The following is a 21308-nucleotide window of genomic DNA, read 5'->3' as shown; positions in this document are numbered from 1 at the left end:
CTTCAGTTCAGAAAACTAATTTTTCAAAAAAACTCCCATAAGGAGCAAACCAACGTCGATTCTAACCCTTTCATAACAAAAATACTCGTAATTATGATAAAGGTCCTAAGATATCAACGACCATCAATCACTCTGTATATGTTATTTTATTACTTTTAAAACTTACATCAAAATGATCCTCACAGACAAAAATGTTACTTTTTGCAGAAATGTCCGTGTAGTTCCGCCCAGTCGCTTTCAACCACAATTTTCGTTTCTCTTGGTTTAGTGGCACTTTTACAAATGCTTTTCCTGGCGTGGACTTGGTGGTGCTTATGCACTCTGGCACTATACAGTAATGATAAACCATATTTTTTTTTCAATAATATTTCAGAAAAATCAGGCAAACATCTGAACATTCTGAAACGTGCCTCGTGACGACAGACAGAGACAGATCTGAGATCACTGGCGGATTGGATTGTAGATGGCGCCAAATTGGCTCATGACACTTGACAGCTGACAGTTCAAATTCCGTCAGTTGTCAGCATGTTTATTGTTTACGTTCCTTGGCCTTGGTTTTGTTTTCAGTTTTCACTTTATACAACCTTACAGTTGTTTACAATACCTTAACACTTGCATCTCTTTATTCTCTTTAGAAATAATTGTTTAATAATTTATTACATTAAAATGAATCGAGAAAATGTCCCCACAGCTTCCCTGTCCGGTCAAGGGGGTGAAATGAATCACGAGGAAAAAGACTCTGTGGAAGTAGGGAGTAGGTGGCGAAACTTACAGAAAATTCGGCAGAAGAAACAACAAATTTTGCTGCTACCTATGAGCAGGAAGTTGCAAAGACTGGCGGTATATTCTAGATGTCAGGTATTTAAATATTTGGATTTTGTTGTTATATTTTTAGTGTATGTTTGTCAGGGGATGTTTGAGAACACTAGTAGAAAGTTAGATCTTAACTCAGGTATACTTATAAATCTAGTTGATATCCACTTGGAAGTTAAAGGTTTCCTAACTTGAGGTAATACCTTTTCTAAACTTTGTGAGGAGCCAAAATCTTCAAATTTTGGATTTTCTTTAGATCCTAGGAACCAATTAATGGGTGCCCTTAGATTTAATTTTCAAAAGGTTCTTCAATTATATCAATAATGTTAAGCTTTATGGTAATCTACCCCTTACAGCAATATAAATAATAAGCTCCTGAAGATGGATACATATAAAAACATATCTGGACCCCTTTAATACTTGGGGGTTTAAATACATTTTTGGTGGAGGTCTGACTGTTCTTTTCAATTTTCATTTTTACACATACACTTCCACTTTGAGAAAATGGATTACTGCTTGTTATAAACCAATTGGTCAATGTTTTAGGGGGCTGGATGCGATTGTATTGGATGGAAAAGACCTGAAAGATCAGAAGTTCATATGCCCACACCTGGATTTGAAGATATCTGCAAGTGTGACCATACTTTAGGTAATATTTTTTTAATATTCATATGACTTTTAATATTGACAGGCAATATTATGTTATTATAACTTTGAACCTTTTGGTTTCACCAGAATTTATCCATGAAGATTTTAAAGCAACTTTATGATTATTTGAGAATAGTCCAAGACTTTGTTTATAGAATTTTTGGATTATTCTTTAAGGGAAACTCTTATGTAAACAACACATTACATTACAATATACATTCTGAGCCCTGATTCTATTTGCTGTCTTCTTTATTACAGTGATTATTAAATTATCATTTTTTACAGAGACTCACATAACTCATCTCCGTTCAAAGAATGAAGAGACCATTAACTGGTTATTGGGCATGGTGGTTGATGTTGATAACATGTATACTGCAATGTCCAGACAAGAAAACCCCGAAACAAAGAAAGTGTATTTATATTTTTATAAAGTAAGTATTGTGGTTATGTTTATTTGTTTCTGTGAAGTGTGTTGCCTGTACCATCAACTTTGTCTTTAAATTGTTCTATATTAAAAAATTAAACAAAAATAAGATAAAGCAACCACAATGTAATAGACACAGGTCAAATAAATGTGTCAATGTGATTTTTCTAGCTTTATGAGTGTTTTTTAAACTATAGAATTGTAAACAGATAAAAAAACTTGACACTGGCAAGACTTGCCAACTCTCAATTGCCTCCTTATCTAGTTCCCAAACTGTTCAGGAAATGTTATTTTGTAGTTTCTTGTGTTCTGTCATTTTTATTTATTAGAACCTTTTTAAACACCAAAAGCAAATACTGATTATTTTTGCGACAGAAACCTGCTATTGCCAACCAGTTCTGTTACATTCTATTAGCATTTCTCTTGAGAATCTGTTTTCTTGCTTTCAAGAATTAGGGCTCTGATAGCAAAGGATATTTTCTCTAAATGTATATTTCTTATGTAAAGAAATTTTTAAATCTAAAACTATCTTAACCTACATAAAAAAAAAAATTTCATAGGTTTTAAGAAACTGTGTTCTAACTCTGGAAAAGCCAGTAGTGGAAGGTCCGGTAGGTCAACCGCCATTCGAACAACCGAGCATTCATAAAGCCGTTACCAACCTTTTGGTATATAAATACTCACACATAGGACAAGAGTTAAAAACTATGTACGAAATGGTCAAGATTCTGTTTCATTGTTTGAACACCTGGGATTTTCCTACCCCTAGCAGTCAGAAGTATATTGTAAGTCCTGAAGAAGCTAGTTTATACACCATTGAGTACACCAGGTAACACAATTAATTAAGAACTTATACAAGCAAATTTACACACACTTTCTAGGTGGTTAATATTTTGCGAAATTCCAACTTTCTGCGATTCGCTACCGCATTATGAGACTACGCAGGTTTTCGGGAGACGATTGCTCAGAGCCGTCTTTAAATATATCAGGAAACAAATGTTGGATCAGTTTCACAAAGAGAAGGATACAATGACTCCAGGTGAGGCTTACAGTTTACAATCATAGTTTTACCACCATTAATCTAACATCCTGTATATCCGTTTACCATAAATATTTCAAATATACAAATTTGCACCAATAGCCATAATTTTATGTAATATTTTCATTTACAAATCACCCTGTATAGCAGAGTTCCTTTTGGTTTTATCTGTACCGTAATTAGAAAGGTCCGAAAATAATAGTATATTATTCAATGAGCATATAAAGATTGGCATAAGTTTGTGTTAACTAACATAAACCTAAAAATTGAATGGTAAACCTGAATTTCTAATCATTCATTACCTGCTTCATTTATTTTTCATATAATACGATTTTTCCATCTGGATTTACATTTAATATTTGTTTATACATCTTCTCTATAAATTGCTTTTTTTAAGAATACAAAATGTCCTAATTACTTTTGGACATAACCTGTTTATTTGTGTTAATCATATTTGACCATTATTGCCAACCTAATTCACAATCGTTCCTTGTTTTGCCTTCTCCAGTCCATAAAAAAAATTGATATACTTGTCTGCTCTGCGAGTCGGCTTGTTCACAGTCTTTTTTCTTTTAGAGCGAAAAATTATGCTTCTGAACAATTTTCCTCCATTTTTAAATCAGTTGGAGGAGGAAATTTACTCACCTAACTCACCGATTTGGGATCCCGAATTTAAAGCCCAGCCGATAACATTCCCGTTGGATAGTGCCCGGGCAAATCGTGGTACCTCGCATATTTTAATGGTTGATCCACTATTTGTAACATAAAAATTTTCAGGAACTTTGGCGACTAAAAAGGGTGAATTTACTAGTGCTAATGTGGACAAAGATGCTATGTCAACTATTGTAACCTCAACAGGTAAAAGAAAAACGATTTTGTTTCAGCATAGAAAATGTGAAAGTACTTTTTGTTTAGGTAAAATTGTTAGATCATCTGATGGACCGCTAAAAGAAAGTAAAAAGCGGAAAATTATTCCGGAAGAATCTTTCGAAGATATTCCTCTGGAGACGGTAAATCAGATTCTTAATGTTATTGATGATCCGAATTATATGAGTGGAACAGAGGTAAGAGTGATTTTTGTTTTAAATATTGATATCACTGGTTCTATTTATATTGTATGACAAGCTTTACTGTCTCAAAGAATTTAACTGTTTATTTCAATAATAATAATAATAAACTCTTTATTGCTAGCACAGCAAAGTAACATAAGCAACATGCTTTGATTACTTTGTATTTGTGGGAATTCTCAAATCTTCCCTTGTTCTTGTGACTAAAGTAAGATTGTTGTCATACATGTCCATGTCAAACATTACTAGAGACAAATAATATAAAGATGGCACTGTAAGTATTCCTAGTTCCTTAAAGAATGGCTTACATGTTTGTGGAGATAATTAGTATATAGGAAATTTAATGAGGATCCCAAAAATATACTTAAAACAGTCATTTTCTCACTCCAAGTGGGTTTTACAGGCGATTTTGTCCCTGACTATCCTTTCAAACTATGTTTTTGGCAGTTCAAACTTTGACACCGCTTTTCTCCCTGACTGTACCAAATTTTGTAGTATTTTTTTTCTGTTATTGAATAGGAAATTTAATGAGGATTCCAAAAATGTACTTAAAACAGTCATTTTCTCACTCCAAGTGGGTTTTACAGGCGATTTTGTCCCTGACTATCCTTTCAAACTATGTTTTTGGCAGTTCAAACTTTGACACCGCTTTTCTCCCTGACTGTACCAAATTTTGTAGTATTTTTTTATGTTATTGAATAGGAAATTTAATGAGGATCCCAAAAATGTACTTAAAACAGTCATTTTCTCACTCCAAGTGGGTTTTACAGGCGATTTTGTCCCTGACTATCCTTTCAAACTGTGGTTTTGGCAGTTCAAACTTTGACACCGCTTTTCTCCCTGACTGTACCAAATTTTGTAGTATTTTTTTATGTTATTGAATAGGAAATTTAATGAGGATCCCAAAAATGTACTTAAAACAGTCATTTTCTCACTACAAGTGGGTTTTACAGGCGATTTTGTCCCTGACTATCCTTTCAAACTATGTTTTTGGCAGTTCAAACTTTGACACCGCTTTTCTCCCTGACTGTACCAAATTTTATAGTATTTTTTTATGTTATTGAATAGGAAATTTAATGAGGATCCCAAAAATGCTTAAAACAGTCATTTTCTCACTCCAAGTGGGTTTTACAGGAGATTTTGTCCCTGACTATCCTTTCAAACTATGTTTTTGGCAGTTCAAACTTTGACACCGCTTTTCTCCCTGACTGTACCAAATTTTGTAGTATTTTTTTATGTTATTGAATAGGAAATTTAATGAGGATCCCAAAAATGTACTTAAAACAGTCATTTTCTCACTCCAAGTGGATTTTATAGGCGATTTTGTGCCTGACTATCCTTTCAAACTATGTTTTTGGCAGTTCAAACTTTGACACCGCTTTTCTCCCTGACTGTACCAAATTTTGTTGTATTTTTTTATGTTATTGAATAGGAAATTTAATGAGGATCCCAAAAATGTACTTAAAACAGTCATTTTCTCACTCCAAGTGGATTTTATAGGCGATTTTGTCCCTGACTATCCTTTCAAACTATGTTTTTGGCAGTTCAAACTTTGACACCGCTTTTCTCCCTGACTGTACCAAATTTTGTAGTATTTTTTTATGTTATTGAATAGGAAATTTAATGAGGATCCCAAAAATGTACTTAAAACAGTCATTTTTCACTCCAAGTGGGTTTTACAGGCGATTTTGTCCCTGACTATCCTTTCAAACTATGTTTTTGGCAGTTCAAACTTTGACACCGCTTTTCTCCCTGACTGTACCAAATTTTGTAGTATTTTTTTATGTTATTGAATAGGAAATTTAATGAGGATTCCAAAAATGTACTTAAAACAGTCACTTTCTCACTCCAAGTGGGTTTTACAGGCGATTTTGTCCCTGACTATCCTTTCAAACTATGTTTTTGGCAGTTCAAACTTTGACACCGCTTTTCTCCCTGACTGTATCAAATTTTGTAGTATTTTTTATGTTATTGAATAGGAAATTTAATGAGGATCCCAAAAATGTACTTAAAACAGTCATTTTCTCACTCCAAGTGGGTTTTACAGGCGATTTTGTCCCTGACTATCCTTTCAAACTGTGTTTTGGCAGTTCAAACTTTGACATCGCTTTTCTCCCTGATTGTATCAAATTTTGTTGTATTTTTTTATGTTATTGAATAGGAAATTTAATGAGGATCCCAAAAATGTACTTAAAACAGTCATTTTCTCATTCCAAGTGGGTTTTACAGGCGATTTGGTCCCTGACTATCCTTTCAAACTGTGTTTTGGCAGTTCAAACTTTGACATCGCTTTTCTCCCTGATTGTATCAAATTTTGTTGTATTTTTTTATGTTATTGAATAGGAAATTTAATGAGGATCCCAAAAATGTACTTAAAACAGTCATTTTCTCATTCCAAGTGGGTTTTACAGGCGATTTGGTCCCTGACTATCCTTTCAAACTGTGTTTTGGCAGTTCAAACTTTGACATCGCTTTTCTCCCTGATTGTATCAAATTTTGTTGTATTTTTTTATGTTATTGAATAGGAAATTTAATGAGGATCCCAAAAATGTACTTAAAACAGTCATTTTCTCACTCTAAGTGGGTTTTACCAGCGATTTTGTTTGTCACTGTTTATTCAAACGGTGTTACTAGCAGTTCAAACTTTGATACCCATTTTTCCCCTGACTGTATTAAATTTTGTAGTGTTGTTTTATGTTATCAGATAGGAAGTTTAATGAGGATTTCAAAAATTTGCTTAAAACAGTCATTTTCTCACTCCAAGTGGGTTTTACAGGCGATTTTGTCCCTGACTATCCTTTCAAACTATGTTTCTGGCAGTTCAAACTTTGACACCGCTTTTCTCCCTGACTGTATCAAATTTTGTAGTATTTTTTTATGTTATTGAATAGGAAATTTAATGAGGATCCCAAAAATGTACTTAAAACAGTCACTTTCTCACTCCAAGTGGGTTTTACAGGCGATTTTGTCCCTGACTATCCTTTCAAACTATGTTTTTGGCAGTTCAAACTTTGACACCGCTTTTCTCCCTGACTGTATCAAATTTTGTAGTATTTTTTATGTTATTGAATAGGAAATTTAATGAGGATCCCAAAAATGTACTTAAAACAGTCATTTTCTCACTCCAAGTGGGTTTTACAGGCGATTTTGTCCCTGACTATCCTTTCAAACTATGTTTTTGGCAGTTCAAACTTTGACACCGCTTTTCTCCCTGACTGTACCAAATTTTGTAGTATTTTTTTATGTTATTGAATAGGAAATTTAATGAGGATCCCAAAAATGTACTTAAAACAGTCATTTTTCACTCCAAGTGGGTTTTACAGGCGATTTTGTCCCTGACTATCCTTTCAAACTATGTTTTTGGCAGTTCAAACTTTGACACCGCTTTTCTCCCTGACTGTACCAAATTTTGTTGTATTTTTTTATGTTATTGAATAGGAAATTTAATGAGGATCCCAAAAATGTACTTAAAACAGTCATTTTTCACTCCAAGTGGGTTTTACAGGCGATTTTGTCCCTGACTATCCTTTCAAACTATGTTTTTGACAGTTCAAACTTTGACACCGCTTTTCTCCCTGACTGTACCAAATTTTGTAGTATTTTTTTATGTTATTGAATAGGAAATTTAATGAGGATCCCAAAAATGTACTTAAAACAGTCATTTTCTCACTCCAAGTGGGTTTTACAGGCGATTTTGTCCCTGACTATCCTTTCAAACTATGTTTTTGGCAGTTCAAACTTTGACACCGTTTTTCTCCCTGACTGTACCAAATTTTGTTGTATTTTTTTTATGTTATTGAATAGGAAATTTAATGAGGATCCCAAAAATGTACTTAAAACAGTCATTTTCTCACTCCAAGTGGGTTTTACAGGCGATTTTGTCCCTGACTATCCTTTCAAACTATGTTTTTGGCAGTTCAAACTTTGACACCGCTTTTCTCCCTGACTGTACCAAATTTTGTAGTATTTTTTTATGTTATTGAATAGGAAATTTAATGAGGATCCCAAAAATGTACTTAAAACAGTCATTTTCTCACTCCAAGTGGATTTTATAGGCGATTTTGTCACTGACTATCCTTTCAAACTATGTTTTTGGCAGTTCAAACTTTGACACCGCTTTTCTCCCTGACTGTATCAAATTTTGTAGTATTTTTTTATGTTATTGAATAGGAAATTTAATGAGGATTCCAAAAATGTACTTAAAACAGTCATTCTCTCACTCCAAGTGGGTTTTACAGGCAATTTTGTCCCTGACTATCCTTTCAAACTATGTTTTTGGCAGTTCAAACTTTGACACCGTTTTTCTCCCTGACTGTACCAAATTTTGTTGTATTTTTTTTATGTTATTGAATAGGAAATTTAATGAGGATCCCAAAAATGTACTTAAAACAGTCATTTTCTCACTCTAAGTGGGTTTTACAAGTGATTTTGTTTGTGACTGTTTATTCAAACGGTGTTACTAGCAGTTCAAACTTTGATACCCATTTTTCCCCTGTGTGTCCCCTGTGTCCCATTAAATAATGTAGTGTTGTTTTATGTTATCAGATAGGAAGTTTAATGAGGATTTCAAAAATTTGCTTAAAACAGTCATTTTCTTACTCCAAGTGGGTTTTACAGGCGATTTCGTCCCTGACTTTTCTTTAAAATTGTGTCTGTCATTTTATATTTTGACACCCCTTTTATCCCTGACTTTACTTGATTTTGTAGTGATTTTTTATGTCATTAGATAGAAAATTTAATGAGAATTAGAAAAATGTGTTTTACTTATTAGTATACATCTGATTATTCGTTTTTGTGTTTTACGTTGTCTTTTACCAAAGTTTAGAAGTCCGGTCTTGTCTGAATTCAAGTTTAAGGAATTTTTAATTAAGCATCTCTCTCACTATATCCGGCAGTAGACAATTAATTGATAGATGGTCTAAAGACAATAACTGAAGTGTCATCCGCATATTGACATATTTTGCCTCTTTCTAGGGCTACATTTAAATCATTAACATACAAAATAAAAAGTAACCGCCTGAAAATTGAACCTTGGGGTATCCCCTGATTTATTGTGACAGTTGTTGTAGCTTCGTATATGACACAAACATTCCGTTTTCTATTTGTCAAGTATGAACTAATCAGAGAAACACTTTGTCCCATTATACCGTAGGAACGTAGTTTTTTTAAGAGTTTATCATGATTAATTGTCTTTTGATAGATCAAAATATAAGCCAACCGTATTCCCGCCGGAATCTAGGCGGTTGTGTAGGTGCGACAATGTATTATATATTGCAAACTCAGTGAATCTCTGAGTTCGGAAACCAAACTGGGTTTCAGAAAGTATAGAGTGTGCATCCAAAAAATGCACAATTCGGCTGTAGATGGCTTTTTCAAAAACCTTTGAGAACGTTGAGAGCAAAGAAATATAATAATTGGAGGAGTTTTGTTGGAAATTGTCCAGTAGACAGACATTCGTTCACTAAATTTGCTAAGGGATGGAAAATGTATTCGGCAACTGCTTTGAGTATGTTAATAGGCACCTCATCAAGTCCTGAGCTGTACTTATTAGGTAAATTTGTAAGAATTTGAAATATTTCTTTGCTACCAGCTGGCCCCAAAAAAGAGGATTGGAAATAGTTTACTTTGTAGCATAAGAGATGAGGGTATCGCCGTTTGGGCTGGTAATTTAAATTGGGAACTAAATGTTTCAGCCACCCAACTCGGCTCAAAACAGTAGTTACAAACATAATTTAGAATAAAGGCTATTTTACTTTTGTTATAGATGGTTTTTTCTGAAAACTCAGCTGCCACTGACGAGGCACCCAAACTCGAAGAAAAAAACGGCGTAATACAACTTCATTTAATTGGAAACAGCCTCACTCAACCGGTTTCAAAACAGGTGATGTTGTGGCTTATTGGACTGAAAAATGTCTTTTCACATCAATTACCTAGGATGCCCGCTGAGTACATAACATTACTATTATTTGACCCGTAAGTCTATACAGATCAGTAATAGTATATTCAGTAATTTTTATTTTATAAGGAAACATCGAACTATTGCCTTAATAAAAGACAATCAACCGATTGGCGGGATATGTTTTCGTCCATTTTTCACCCAGGGCTTTACGGAAATTGTATTTTGCGCTTTAATTTCAAGAGAACAAATTAAAGGTTATGGAACACATATGATGAACCACCTTAAGGATTATCATGTATCCAAAGGGATTTATCATTGTTTGACCTATGCGGACAAGGAAGCTATTGGTAAGTCAAATCAAGTTCAATATTTTGGAAGGTAAAAGCAGTGGAACATTTCATTTTTAAGGTTACTTTGAGCGTCAAGGCTTTTCCGATCACATTAAACTCAGTCCTTCAGTGTACCAAGGATACATCAAAGAATATGAAGCGGCAACTTTGATGCACTGCGAACTCAACCCGAAAATAATATACACTCAAGCCACCAACGTTCTACAAAAGCAAAAGAAGATCATCAAACAGTTAATTTATCAACAACAACGCACAGTTTCCAAGCTGCATCCTGGAATCACTTTCTTTAAAGATGGTTTGTTGTTTGATTAGAGGAATGTCACTTATAATAGCATTTTTTTTACTTTCTAAGGTGTGAAGAGTATTCCAATCGAATCGATACCAGGTCTAGATGAAACGGGATACAGACCTGCAACGAGAATAACCAGGGGGCAACATTTGGAAGAGTCGCAAGATATTGATACGCTTACCAATATGTTGAAAGCTGTGCTGAATGCGGTAAGTCCGTCTAGAAATGTATTATACCATATTATAATAATCGTTGTTGTGTGTAGTTTGATTTAATTTATTTATATTTTTTTTAGGTGAAGAATCATCAGGCTTCCGCACCATTTAGACAACCTGTTACAAAGGCTGAAGCTCCCGACTACTACGATCACATAAAATATCCAATGGGTAAGTGTCAATTTTTCCACATAAATTATAAAGATATAAATTCATAAAGCGGTTTCCATACTAATACAAATTTGCGTTGATTGTGATATTTTGTTGCAAATTGTTGTTATTATCAACTTTAAGTGGGTTTTACAAGCGATTTTGTCCGTGACTGTTTATTCAAACGGTGTTCCTAGCAGTTCAAACTTTGACACCCATTTTTCCCCTGACTGTATTAAATTTTGTAGTGTTGTTTTATGTTATCAGATAGGAAATTTAATGAGGATTCCAAAAATGTACTTAAAACAGCCATTTTCTCACTTTAAGTGGGTTTTACAAGCGATTTTGTCCGTGACTGTTTATTCAAACGGTGTTCCTAGCAGTTCAAACTTTGACACCCATTTTTCTCCTGAGTGTATTAAATTTTGTAGTGTTGTTTTATGTTATCAGATAGGAAATTTAATGAGGATTCCAAAAATGTACTTAAAACAGCCATTTTCTCACTTTAAGTGGGTTTTACAAGCGATTTTGTCCGTGACTGTTTATTCAAACGGTGTTCCTAGCAGTTCAAACTTTGACACCCATTTTTCCCCTGACTGTATTAAATTTTGTAGTGTTGTTTTATGTTATCAGATAGGAAATTTAATGAGGATTCCAAAAATGTACTTAAAACAGCCATTTTCTCACTTTAAGTGGGTTTTACAAGCGATTTTGTCCGTGACTGTTTATTCAAACGGTGTTCCTAGCAGTTCAAACTTTGACACCCATTTTTCCCCTGACTGTATTAAATTTTGTAGTGTTGTTTTATGTTATCAGACAGGAAATTTAATGAGGATTCCAAAAATGTACTTAAAACAGACATTTTCTCACTTTAAGTGGGTTTTACAAGCGATTTTGTCCGTGACTATTTATTCAAACGGTGTTCCCAGCAGTTCAAACTTTGACACCCATTTTCCCCCTGACTATATTAAATTTTGTAGTGTTGTTTTATGTTATCAGATAGGAAATTTAATGAGGATTCCAAAAATGTACTTAAAACAGTCATTTTCTCACTTTAAGTGGGTTTTACAAGCGATTTTGTCCGTGACTGTTTATTCAAACGGTGTTCCTAGCAGTTCAAACTTTGACACCCATTTTTCCCCTGACTGTATTAAATTTTGTAGTGTTCTTTTATGTTATCAGATAGGAAATTTAATGAGGATTCCAAAAATGTACTTAAAACAGTCATTTTCTCACTCCAAGTGGATTTTATAGGCGATTTTGTCCGTGACTGTTTATTCAAACGGTGTTCCTAGCAGTTCAAACTTTGACACCCATTTTTCCCCTGACTGTATTAAATTTTGTAGTGTTGTTTTATGTTATCAGATAGGAAATTTAATGAGGATTCCAAAAATGTACTTAAAACAGTCATTTTCTCACTTTAAGTGGGTTTTACAAGCGATTTTGTCCGAGACTGTTTATTCAAACGGTGTTCCCAGCAGTTCAAACTTTGACACCCATTTTTCCCCTGACTGTATTAAATTTTGTAGTGTTGTTTTATGTTATCAGATAGGAAATTTAATGAGGATTCCAAAAATGTACTTAAAACAGTCATTTTCTCACTTTAAGTGGGTTTTACAAGCGATTTTGTCCGAGACTGTTTATTCAAACGGTGTTCCCAGCAGTTCAAACTTTGACACCCATTTTCCCCCTGACTGTATTAAATTTTGTAGTGTTGTTTTATGTTATCAGACAGGAAATTTAATGAGGATTCCAAAAATGTACTTAAAACAGACATTTTCTCACTTTAAGTGGGTTTTACAAGCGATTTTGTCCGTGACTATTTATTCAAACGGTGTTCCCAGCAGTTCAAACTTTGACACCCATTTTCCCCCTGACTATATTAAATTTTGTAGTGTTGTTTTATGTTATCAGATAGGAAATTTAATGAGGATTCCAAAAATGTACTTAAAACAGTCATTTTCTCACTTTAAGTGGGTTTTACAAGCGATTTTGTCCGTGACTGTTTATTCAAACGGTGTTCCTAGCAGTTCAAACTTTGACACCCATTTTTCCCCTGACTGTATTAAATTTTGTAGTGTTCTTTTATGTTATCAGATAGGAAATTTAATGAGGATTCCAAAAATGTACTTAAAACAGTCATTTTCTCACTCCAAGTGGATTTTATAGGCGATTTTGTCCGTGACTGTTTATTCAAACGGTGTTCCTAGCAGTTCAAACTTTGACACCCATTTTTCCCCTGACTGTATTAAATTTTGTAGTGTTGTTTTATGTTATCAGATAGGAAATTTAATGAGGATTCCAAAAATGTACTTAAAACAGTCATTTTCTCACTTTAAGTGGGTTTTACAAGCGATTTTGTCCGAGACTGTTTATTCAAACGGTGTTCCCAGCAGTTCAAACTTTGACACCCATTTTTCCCCTGACTGTATTAAATTTTGTAGTGTTGTTTTATGTTATCAGATAGGAAATTTAATGAGGATTCCAAAAATGTACTTAAAACAGTCATTTTCTCACTTTAAGTGGGTTTTACAAGCGATTTTGTCCGTGACTGTTTATTCAAACGGTGTTCCTAGCAGTTCAAACTTTGACACCCATTTTCCCCCTGACTGTATTAAATTTTGTAGTGTTGTTTTATGTTATCAGATAGGAAATTTAATGAGGATTCCAAAAATGTACTTAAAACAGTCATTTTCTCACTTTAAGTGGGTTTTACAAGCGATTTGGTCCGTGACTGTTTATTCAAACGGTGTTCCTAGCAGTTCAAACTTTGACACCCATTTTTCCCCTGACTGTATTAAATTTTGTAGTGTTGTTTTATGTTATCAGATAGGAAATTTAATGAGGATTCCAAAAATGTACTTAAAACAGTCATTTTCTCACTTTAAGTGGGTTTTACAAGCGATTTTGTCCGAGACTGTTTATTCAAACGGTGTTCCCAGCAGTTCAAACTTCGACACCCATTTTCCCCCTGACTGTATTAAATTTTGTAGTGTTGTTTTATGTTATCAGATAGGAAATTTAATGAGGATTCCAAAAATGTACTTAAAACAGCCATTTTCTCACTTTAAGTGGGTTTTACAAGCGATTTTGTCCGTGACTGTTTATTCAAACGGTGTTCCTAGCAGTTCAAACTTTGACACCCATTTTTCCCCTGACTGTATTAAATTTTGTAGTGTTGTTTTATGTTATCAGATAGGAAATTTAATGAGGATTCCAAAAATGTACTTAAAACAGCCATTTTCTCACTTTAAGTGGGTTTTACAAGCGATTTTGTCCGAGACTGTTTATTCAAACGGTGTTCCCAGCAGTTCAAACTTTGACACCCATTTTTCCCCTGACTGTATTAAATTTTGTAGTGTTGTTTTATGTTATCAGATAGGAAATTTAATGAGGATTCCAAAAATGTACTTAAAACAGCCATTTTCTCACTTTAAGTGGGTTTTACAAGCGATTTTGTCCGTGACTGTTTATTCAAACGGTGTTCCTAGCAGTTCAAACTTTGACACCCATTTTTCCCCTGACTGTATTAAATTTTGTAGTGTTGTTTTATGTTATCAGATAGGAAATTTAATGAGGATTCCAAAAATGTACTTAAAACAGCCATTTTCTCATTTTAAGTGGGTTTTACAAGCGATTTTGTCCGTGACTGTTTATTCAAACGGTGTTCCTAGCAGTTCAAACTTTGACACCCATTTTTCCCCTGACTGTATTAAATTTTGTAGTGTTGTTTTATGTTATCAGATAGGAAATTTAATGAGGATTCCAAAAATGTACTTAAAACAGTCATTTTCTCACTTTAAGTGGGTTTTACAAGCGATTTTGTCCGAGACTGTTTATTCAAACGGTGTTCCCAGCAGTTCAAACTTTGACACCCATTTTTCCCCTGACTGTATTAAATTTTGTAGTGTTGTTTTATGTTATCAGATAGGAAATTTAATGAGGATTCCAAAAATGTACTTAAAACAGTCATTTTCTCACTTTAAGTGGGTTTTACAAGCGATTTGGTCCGTGACTGTTTATTCAAACGGTGTTCCTAGCAGTTCAAACTTTGACACCCATTTTTCCCCTGAGTGTATTAAATTTTGTAGTGTTGTTTTATGTTATCAGATAGGAAATTTAATGAGGATTCCAAAAATGTACTTAAAACAGTCATTTTCTCACTTTAAGTGGGTTTTACAAGCGATTTTGTCCGAGACTGTTTATTCAAACGGTGTTCCCAGCAGTTCAAACTTTGACACCCATTTTTCCCCTGACTGTATTAAATTTTGTAGTGTTGTTTTATGTTATCAGATAGGAAATTTAATGAGGATTCCAAAAATGTACTTAAAACAGTCATTTTCTCACTTTAAGTGGGTTTTACAAGCGATTTTGTCCGAGACTGTTTATTCAAACGGTGTTCCTAGCAGTTCAAACTTTGACACCCATTTTTCCCCTGACTGTATTAAATTTTGTAGTGTTGTTTTATGTTATCAGATAGGAAATTTAATGAGGATTCCAAAAATGTACTTAAAACAGTCATTTTCTCACTTTAAGTGGGTTTTACAAGCGATTTGGTCCGTGACTGTTTATTCAAACGGTGTTCCTAGCAGTTCAAACTTTGACATCCATTTTTCCCCTGACTGTATTAAATTTTGTAGTGTTGTTTTATGTTATCAGACAGGAAATTTAATGAGGATTCCAAAAATGTACTTTAAACAGACATTTTCTCACTTTAAGTGGGTTTTACAAGCGATTTTGTCCGTGACTATTTATTTAAACGGTGTTCCCAGCAGTTCAAACTTTGACACCCATTTTTCCCCTGACTGTATTAAATTTTGTAGTGTTGTTTTATGTTATCGGATAGGAAATTTAATGAGGATTCCAAAAATGTACTTAAAACAGTCATTTTCTCACTTTAAGTGGGTTTTACAAGCGATTTGGTCCGTGACTGTTTATTCAAACGGTGTTCCTAGCAGTTCAAACTTTGACATCCATTTTTCCCCTGACTGTATTAAATTTTGTAGTGTTGTTTTATGTTATCAGATAGGAAATTTAATGAGGATTCCAAAAATGTACTTAAAACAGTCATTTTCTCACTTTAAGTGGGTTTTACAAGCGATTTGGTCCGTGACTGTTTATTCAAACGGTGTTCCTAGCAGTTCAAACTTTGACACCCATTTTTCCCCTGAGTGTATTAAATTTTGTAGTGTTGTTTTATGTTATCAGATAGGAAATTTAATGAGGATTCCAAAAATGTACTTAAAACAGTCATTTTCTCACTTTAAGTGGGTTTTACAAGCGATTTTGTCCGAGACTGTTTATTCAAACGGTGTTCCCAGCAGTTCAAACTTTGACACCCATTTTTCCCCTGACTGTATTAAATTTTGTAGTGTTGTTTTATGTTATCAGATAGGAAATTTAATGAGGATTCCAAAAATGTACTTAAAACAGTCATTTTCTCACTTTAAGTGGGTTTTACAAGCGATTTTGTCCGAGACTGTTTATTCAAACGGTGTTCCTAGCAGTTCAAACTTTGACACCCATTTTTCCCCTGACTGTATTAAATTTTGTAGTGTTGTTTTATGTTATCAGATAGGAAATTTAATGAGGATTCCAAAAATGTACTTAAAACAGCCATTTTCTCACTTTAAGTGGGTTTTACAAGCGATTTGGTCCGTGACTGTTTATTCAAACGGTGTTCCTAGCAGTTCAAACTTTGATACCCATTTTTCCCCTGACTGTATTAAATTTTGTAGTGTTGTTTTATGTTATCAGATAGGAAATTTAATGAGGATTCCAAAAATGTACTTAAAACAGCCATTTTCTCACTTTAAGTGGGTTTTACAAGCGATTTTGTCCGTGACTGTTTATTCAAACGGTGTTCCTAGCAGTTCAAACTTTGACACCCATTTTTCCCCTGACTGTATTAAATTTTGTAGTGTTGTTTTATGTTATCAGATAGGAAATTTAATGAGGATTCCAAAAATGTACTTAAAACAGTCATTTTCTCACTTTAAGTGGGTTTTACAAGCGATTTGGTCCGTGACTGTTTATTCAAACGGTGTTCCTAGCAGTTCAAACTTTGACACCCATTTTTCCCCTGAGTGTATTAAATTTTGTAGTGTTGTTTTATGTTATCAGATAGGAAATTTAATGAGGATTCCAAAAATGTACTTAAAACAGTCATTTTCTCACTTTAAGTGGGTTTTACAAGCGATTTTGTCCGAGACTGTTTATTCAAACGGTGTTCCCAGCAGTTCAAACTTTGACACCCATTTTTCCCCTGACTGTATTAAATTTTGTAGTGTTGTTTTATGTTATCAGATAGGAAATTTAATGAGGATTCCAAAAATGTACTTAAAACAGTCATTTTCTCACTTTAAGTGGGTTTTACAAGCGATTTTGTCCGAGACTGTTTATTCAAACGGTGTTCCTAGCAGTTCAAACTTTGACACCCATTTTTCCCCTGACTGTATTAAATTTTGTAGTGTTGTTTTATGTTATCAGATAGGAAATTTAATGAGGATTCCAAAAATGTACTTAAAACAGCCATTTTCTCACTTTAAGTGGGTTTTACAAGCGATTTTGTCCGTGACTGTTTATTCAAACGGTGTTCCTAGCAGTTCAAACTTTGATACCCATTTTTCCCCTGACTGTATTAAATTTTGTAGTGTTGTTTTATGTTATCAGATAGGAAATTTAATGAGGATTCCAAAAATGTACTTAAAACAGCCATTTTCTCACTTTAAGTGGGTTTTACAAGCGATTTTGTCCGTGACTGTTTATTCAAACGGTGTTCCTAGCAGTTCAAACTTTGACACCCATTTTTCCCCTGACTGTATTAAATTTTGTAGTGTTGTTTTATGTTATCAGATAGGAAATTTAATGAGGATTCCAAAAATGTACTTAAAACAGTCATTTTCTCACTTTAAGTGGGTTTTACAAGCGATTTGGTCCGTGACTGTTTATTCAAACGGTGTTCCTAGCAGTTCAAACTTTGACACCCATTTTTCCCCTGACTGTATTAAATTTTGTAGTGTTGTTTTATGTTATCAGATAGGAAATTTAATGAGGATTCCAAAAATGTACTTAAAACAGTCATTTTCTCACTTTAAGTGGGTTTTACAAGCGATTTGGTCCGTGACTGTTTATTCAAACGGTGTTCCTAGCAGTTCAAACTTTGACACCCATTTTTTCCCTGACTGTATTAAATTTTGTAGTGTTGTTTTATGTTATCAGATAGGAAGTTTAATGAGGATTTCAAAAATTTGCTTAAAACAGTCATTTTCTTACTCCAAGTGGGTTTTACAGGCGATTTCGTCCCTGACTTTTCTTTAAAATTGTGTTCATAAAATGTTTTTTAATTTTTTTTAGTTTTTCGTTAATTTAAATTCATAAAGCGGTTTTCATACTAATACAAATTTGCGTTGATTGTGATATTTTGTTGCAAATTGTTGTTATTATCAAATATATTTTTATTTATTTCATTCAAAGTTCGATAACTTTTATCATCAAACTGGGTCTCATTTTGATCCAGATATTTTATTCAATACTGTGCTTGGTTATTTCAGTTGTTTCGTTTTGTTGATAATGCATCAATTTTTGTTTTGCCTGCTTTGCACAATCTATTAGCAAAAAACTAGGGCTAAAATTGAATTAATTTGTTAATCGCAATACTAAACCAATCTTCAAGGTGCTTGTCTTAACACAGATTTAGTCAATACAATTTCTTTAAAAATAAAATAGTATATTCATGCTTGATGAGTCAAATTACTGGGAACAACTCGATCTGTCAACATTGACCAAAGAAATTCACGCATTAGAAAGAGAAGAAAAAAATATAACTAATAATTACTGCCTTAGACATGATAGAAAAGACAGTTTTGTAATATGGTTTGTAAACTTAATAATAATTAACTAAAGCTAAAAATAAGTTTTATTATTACTAAACAAAAGTAACATTTTAATCAATTTTTAGATCTAAAAACAATGACCGAAAGACTGAGATCTAAGTACTACGTATCCAGACGACTGTTTATCGCTGACATGATGCGCATTTTCACCAATTGTAAAATATACAACGCTCCTGAAACTCTCTATTACGAGTATGCCGTTACGTTGCAGCACTATTTCCAGACTAAAATGAAGGAACTGGGATTGTGGGATAAGTAGATAAGAAATATTGTTATTTTATGTATTTAAGTAAAGTGTATATAGTGTATAGTTTGAATATAGGTATTATTAGTTAAATAGCTCAGACGTTTTATTCAACAAAATTGTTTTTAACACAATTAGGTATTATTTTTTTACACTAGTTGTCCATTACACAACCTCCAAATAATGGACCCAATTTTCACCTCGTCTAAACTTAGGTCATTGTACGCTAAACTAGACGAAAACTTCTTCATACTTTGTCCAATGGACATAGCGACTAACTTTACTTGGATACATGAATGCTGCTCACTCTCCTCCTTCAGTTCTAGATGAATATTTCCTAAAAAAAATTCCCTACTGCATATTGTACTTTATTATTGAATGGTGTTCTACAACCTGCAACTCCCGATGATCGTAATATTGCGAGACATAATGGCATCGAAACAACCGAAACATTTTGCAATTTGTTGAGCAATATGAAGACAGTAAGAGTTAACAGTCTAAACTACTCAAAAAAGTTGTGATATTAGATTCTTAGCAGTTAAGGTAATCTATAGTCTTACCGCAGCAAAAACCATATAGTACATGGCGGTTGTTGGAAGTAAAAACAGTAGGACTGTAAATCCTAAAGTTCCTATAAATAACTGATTAGAGGAATATTCGCACGAGTCCACTCTAACTCGTAAAGGATTGTACTTCTGACCAATAAACAGTCTCCACAAAGATACAATACTGCGAACTTGCAGCAAAAATAACCTGTCAAAAATCAAAATACAGTTTGTACATATTAAGCAAAGTTGCACTTTTTTACTTTATAGATGACATAGTATACCCACTCACCTGGCTGCATAAACATAAATGCAATAAACATGAAATGTTGACAAAGAAATAATGTCACATAGAACGGCAATTTGGTAGGACAACCCCATCAATGCAGGCAGTAGAATCATCTGAAAATGGACTTCCAGCAAGGGTTCCATGGTTTGTAGGAAAACTTGCCACAAATTGATGTGGTAGAAAAAGAATTTGCCCAAGGAGTTGTTGAAAGCGTAATTCAGTTTTAAGCCGATAGGTGATCCCATCAAATAAATTAGTAATTCACGTAAGTGAGTGATAAAGTCCTAAAATACTAACTGTAAATCATTTCTCTATTAATTTATTATGTCGAAACTACTCTCACCTTTGTCATATAATGAAACTGAGACATTATCAGGTCTTTATACTTTGATGCCAAATAGAAAATGACAATTCCTAAAATTACGTCTACCACTTTAGTAATACAGAAATATACGAGTGGTTTCGTCAGTCTTTTCTCTTTTTGCAAAGTGTTTGTAAACCAGAGTACACTGTGGATGTTACTTTCTAGGTGTGCTAGCAGAGCACAGTTTTTGGAAACAGACTTCAGTTTTGAGGATATTACCTAAATGCAAGTAAAGTACAACTCAGATACCAGTAAATACTTAGTAAATACCAGTAAAAAAGCAGCTTTCAGCTTGCCCCCTTTTTTGACCCATCACAATGACGTAATTTGACAGTTGGTCAAATCAGGGTTTTGCCAAATTTCGTCATTGTGACGTCACAGTCATTATGCTCCCTCAATTCATGGACAGACATAATTTTGACTTTTGAATGATTACAAAATATGTACAACAGTACAAAAGACAAATTACTGTACAACATAATTGATTTATTAAACTGTTGTCAGGATAATTCAAAATAGTTACCTTAGTAAATAAATTGCATAAATATAATATAGTTCCAATGAATATTCCAACATGGCATCCATCAGGTTGGGGCTCAAAATGGTTCAATGCATGTACTAATTCCTGAATAGCAACCCCATAATCTTTATCCCCGTTTGCATTTAAGTCCTGATTGTTCTCTAGTGCATTAAGGTCATATAATACTTGGGTAATATTATCGTTCACATCCTCATCATTTATTGTAAGCGTTTGAGTTCCACTCTTGATATAAATAGTGTTTTTCCCCAAAACTTTCCTGGATATATCCACATCACTCACATATCCTATGTAGTTGGGGTAACTGCAACAAGCCTCATATCCTAAAATGTAATATGCCCGAAAGGTGGAAAAATCTTTACAAAATCCCTTAAGAAATCCAGATTGTTTGCTGGTAAAACCTTTGGGCAAAAACACCAACACGTCTTTAGTCATTGCTGAAATTGTTTCATTAGGATTTAGTTTGCTTCATTCTCAATTTTTAGTACTTTAAATGATAAACAACAAACAGCTGATATTTGTAAACAAAACTTAATGGA

At 33.6% G+C, this 21308-nt stretch overlaps 3 protein-coding genes across 4 annotated transcripts in view; 1 reads left to right on the top strand and 2 right to left on the bottom strand.

Moving 5' to 3' along the window:
* Trm1 (tRNA methyltransferase 1) overlaps window positions 1-21308 on the bottom strand; it is a 171049-nt gene that overhangs the window by 65143 nt on the left and 84598 nt on the right. The gene's annotated exons all lie outside the window — the stretch shown is intronic.
* On the top strand, window positions 533-19126 carry Gcn5 (Gcn5 acetyltransferase). Of its 2 annotated transcripts, none has more exons than XM_081977063.1 (14): window positions 533-858; window positions 1360-1462; window positions 1747-1892; window positions 2446-2714; window positions 2767-2924; window positions 3501-3644; window positions 3702-3782; window positions 3840-3988; window positions 9756-9964; window positions 10017-10237; window positions 10299-10535; window positions 10593-10738; window positions 10825-10915; window positions 18855-19126. In XM_081977063.1, the coding sequence occupies exons 1-14, from the start codon at window positions 667-669 to the stop codon at window positions 19046-19048; spliced, it is 2340 nt and encodes a 779-aa protein (XP_081833189.1). In that variant the 5' UTR covers window positions 533-666; the 3' UTR covers window positions 19049-19126. The 2 variants fall into 2 exon arrangements, with proteins under 2 accessions (XP_081833189.1, XP_081833181.1); XM_081977055.1 differs by having other exon boundaries at window positions 3501-3647.
* PIG-Q (phosphatidylinositol glycan anchor biosynthesis class Q) lies at window positions 19115-21287 on the bottom strand. The gene is made up of 6 exons (XM_081977271.1): window positions 20755-21287; window positions 20211-20450; window positions 19871-20151; window positions 19594-19786; window positions 19427-19535; window positions 19115-19370 (listed from the first exon to the last, which is right to left on the bottom strand). Exons 1-6 carry the CDS (start codon window positions 21202-21204, stop codon window positions 19183-19185), a joined length of 1461 nt encoding a protein of 486 aa, XP_081833397.1. The 5' UTR covers window positions 21205-21287; the 3' UTR covers window positions 19115-19182.

Source organism: Ips typographus, linkage group LG1 (assembly GCF_016097725.1).
Source record: "Ips typographus isolate SLU linkage group LG1, UJ_Ityp_2.0, whole genome shotgun sequence".
NCBI lineage: Eukaryota > Metazoa > Arthropoda > Insecta > Coleoptera > Curculionidae > Ips > Ips typographus.
This window is presented reverse-complemented; position numbering and strand designations above follow the sequence as displayed.

Excerpts from the sequence above, each read along its gene's own strand:
- PIG-Q (XM_081977271.1), bottom strand. The coding sequence starts at position 21,204 with ATGACTAAAGACGTGTTGGTGTTTTTGCCCAAAGGTTTTACCAGCAAA. Across the intron at positions 20,152-20,210 it reads AGTTTCATTATATGACAAAG|GACTTTATCACTCACTTACG; the intron begins GTGAGAGTAGTT and ends TTAGTATTTTAG. Across the intron at positions 19,371-19,426 it reads ACGATCATCGGGAGTTGCAG|GAAATATTCATCTAGAACTG; the intron begins GTTGTAGAACAC and ends AATTTTTTTTAG.
- Gcn5 (XM_081977055.1), top strand. The coding sequence starts at position 667 with ATGAATCGAGAAAATGTCCCCACAGCTTCCCTGTCCGGTCAAGGGGGT. Across the intron at positions 2,715-2,766 it reads TACACCATTGAGTACACCAG|GTGGTTAATATTTTGCGAAA; the intron begins GTAACACAATTA and ends CACACTTTCTAG. Across the intron at positions 10,739-10,824 it reads TGAAAGCTGTGCTGAATGCG|GTGAAGAATCATCAGGCTTC; the intron begins GTAAGTCCGTCT and ends TATTTTTTTTAG.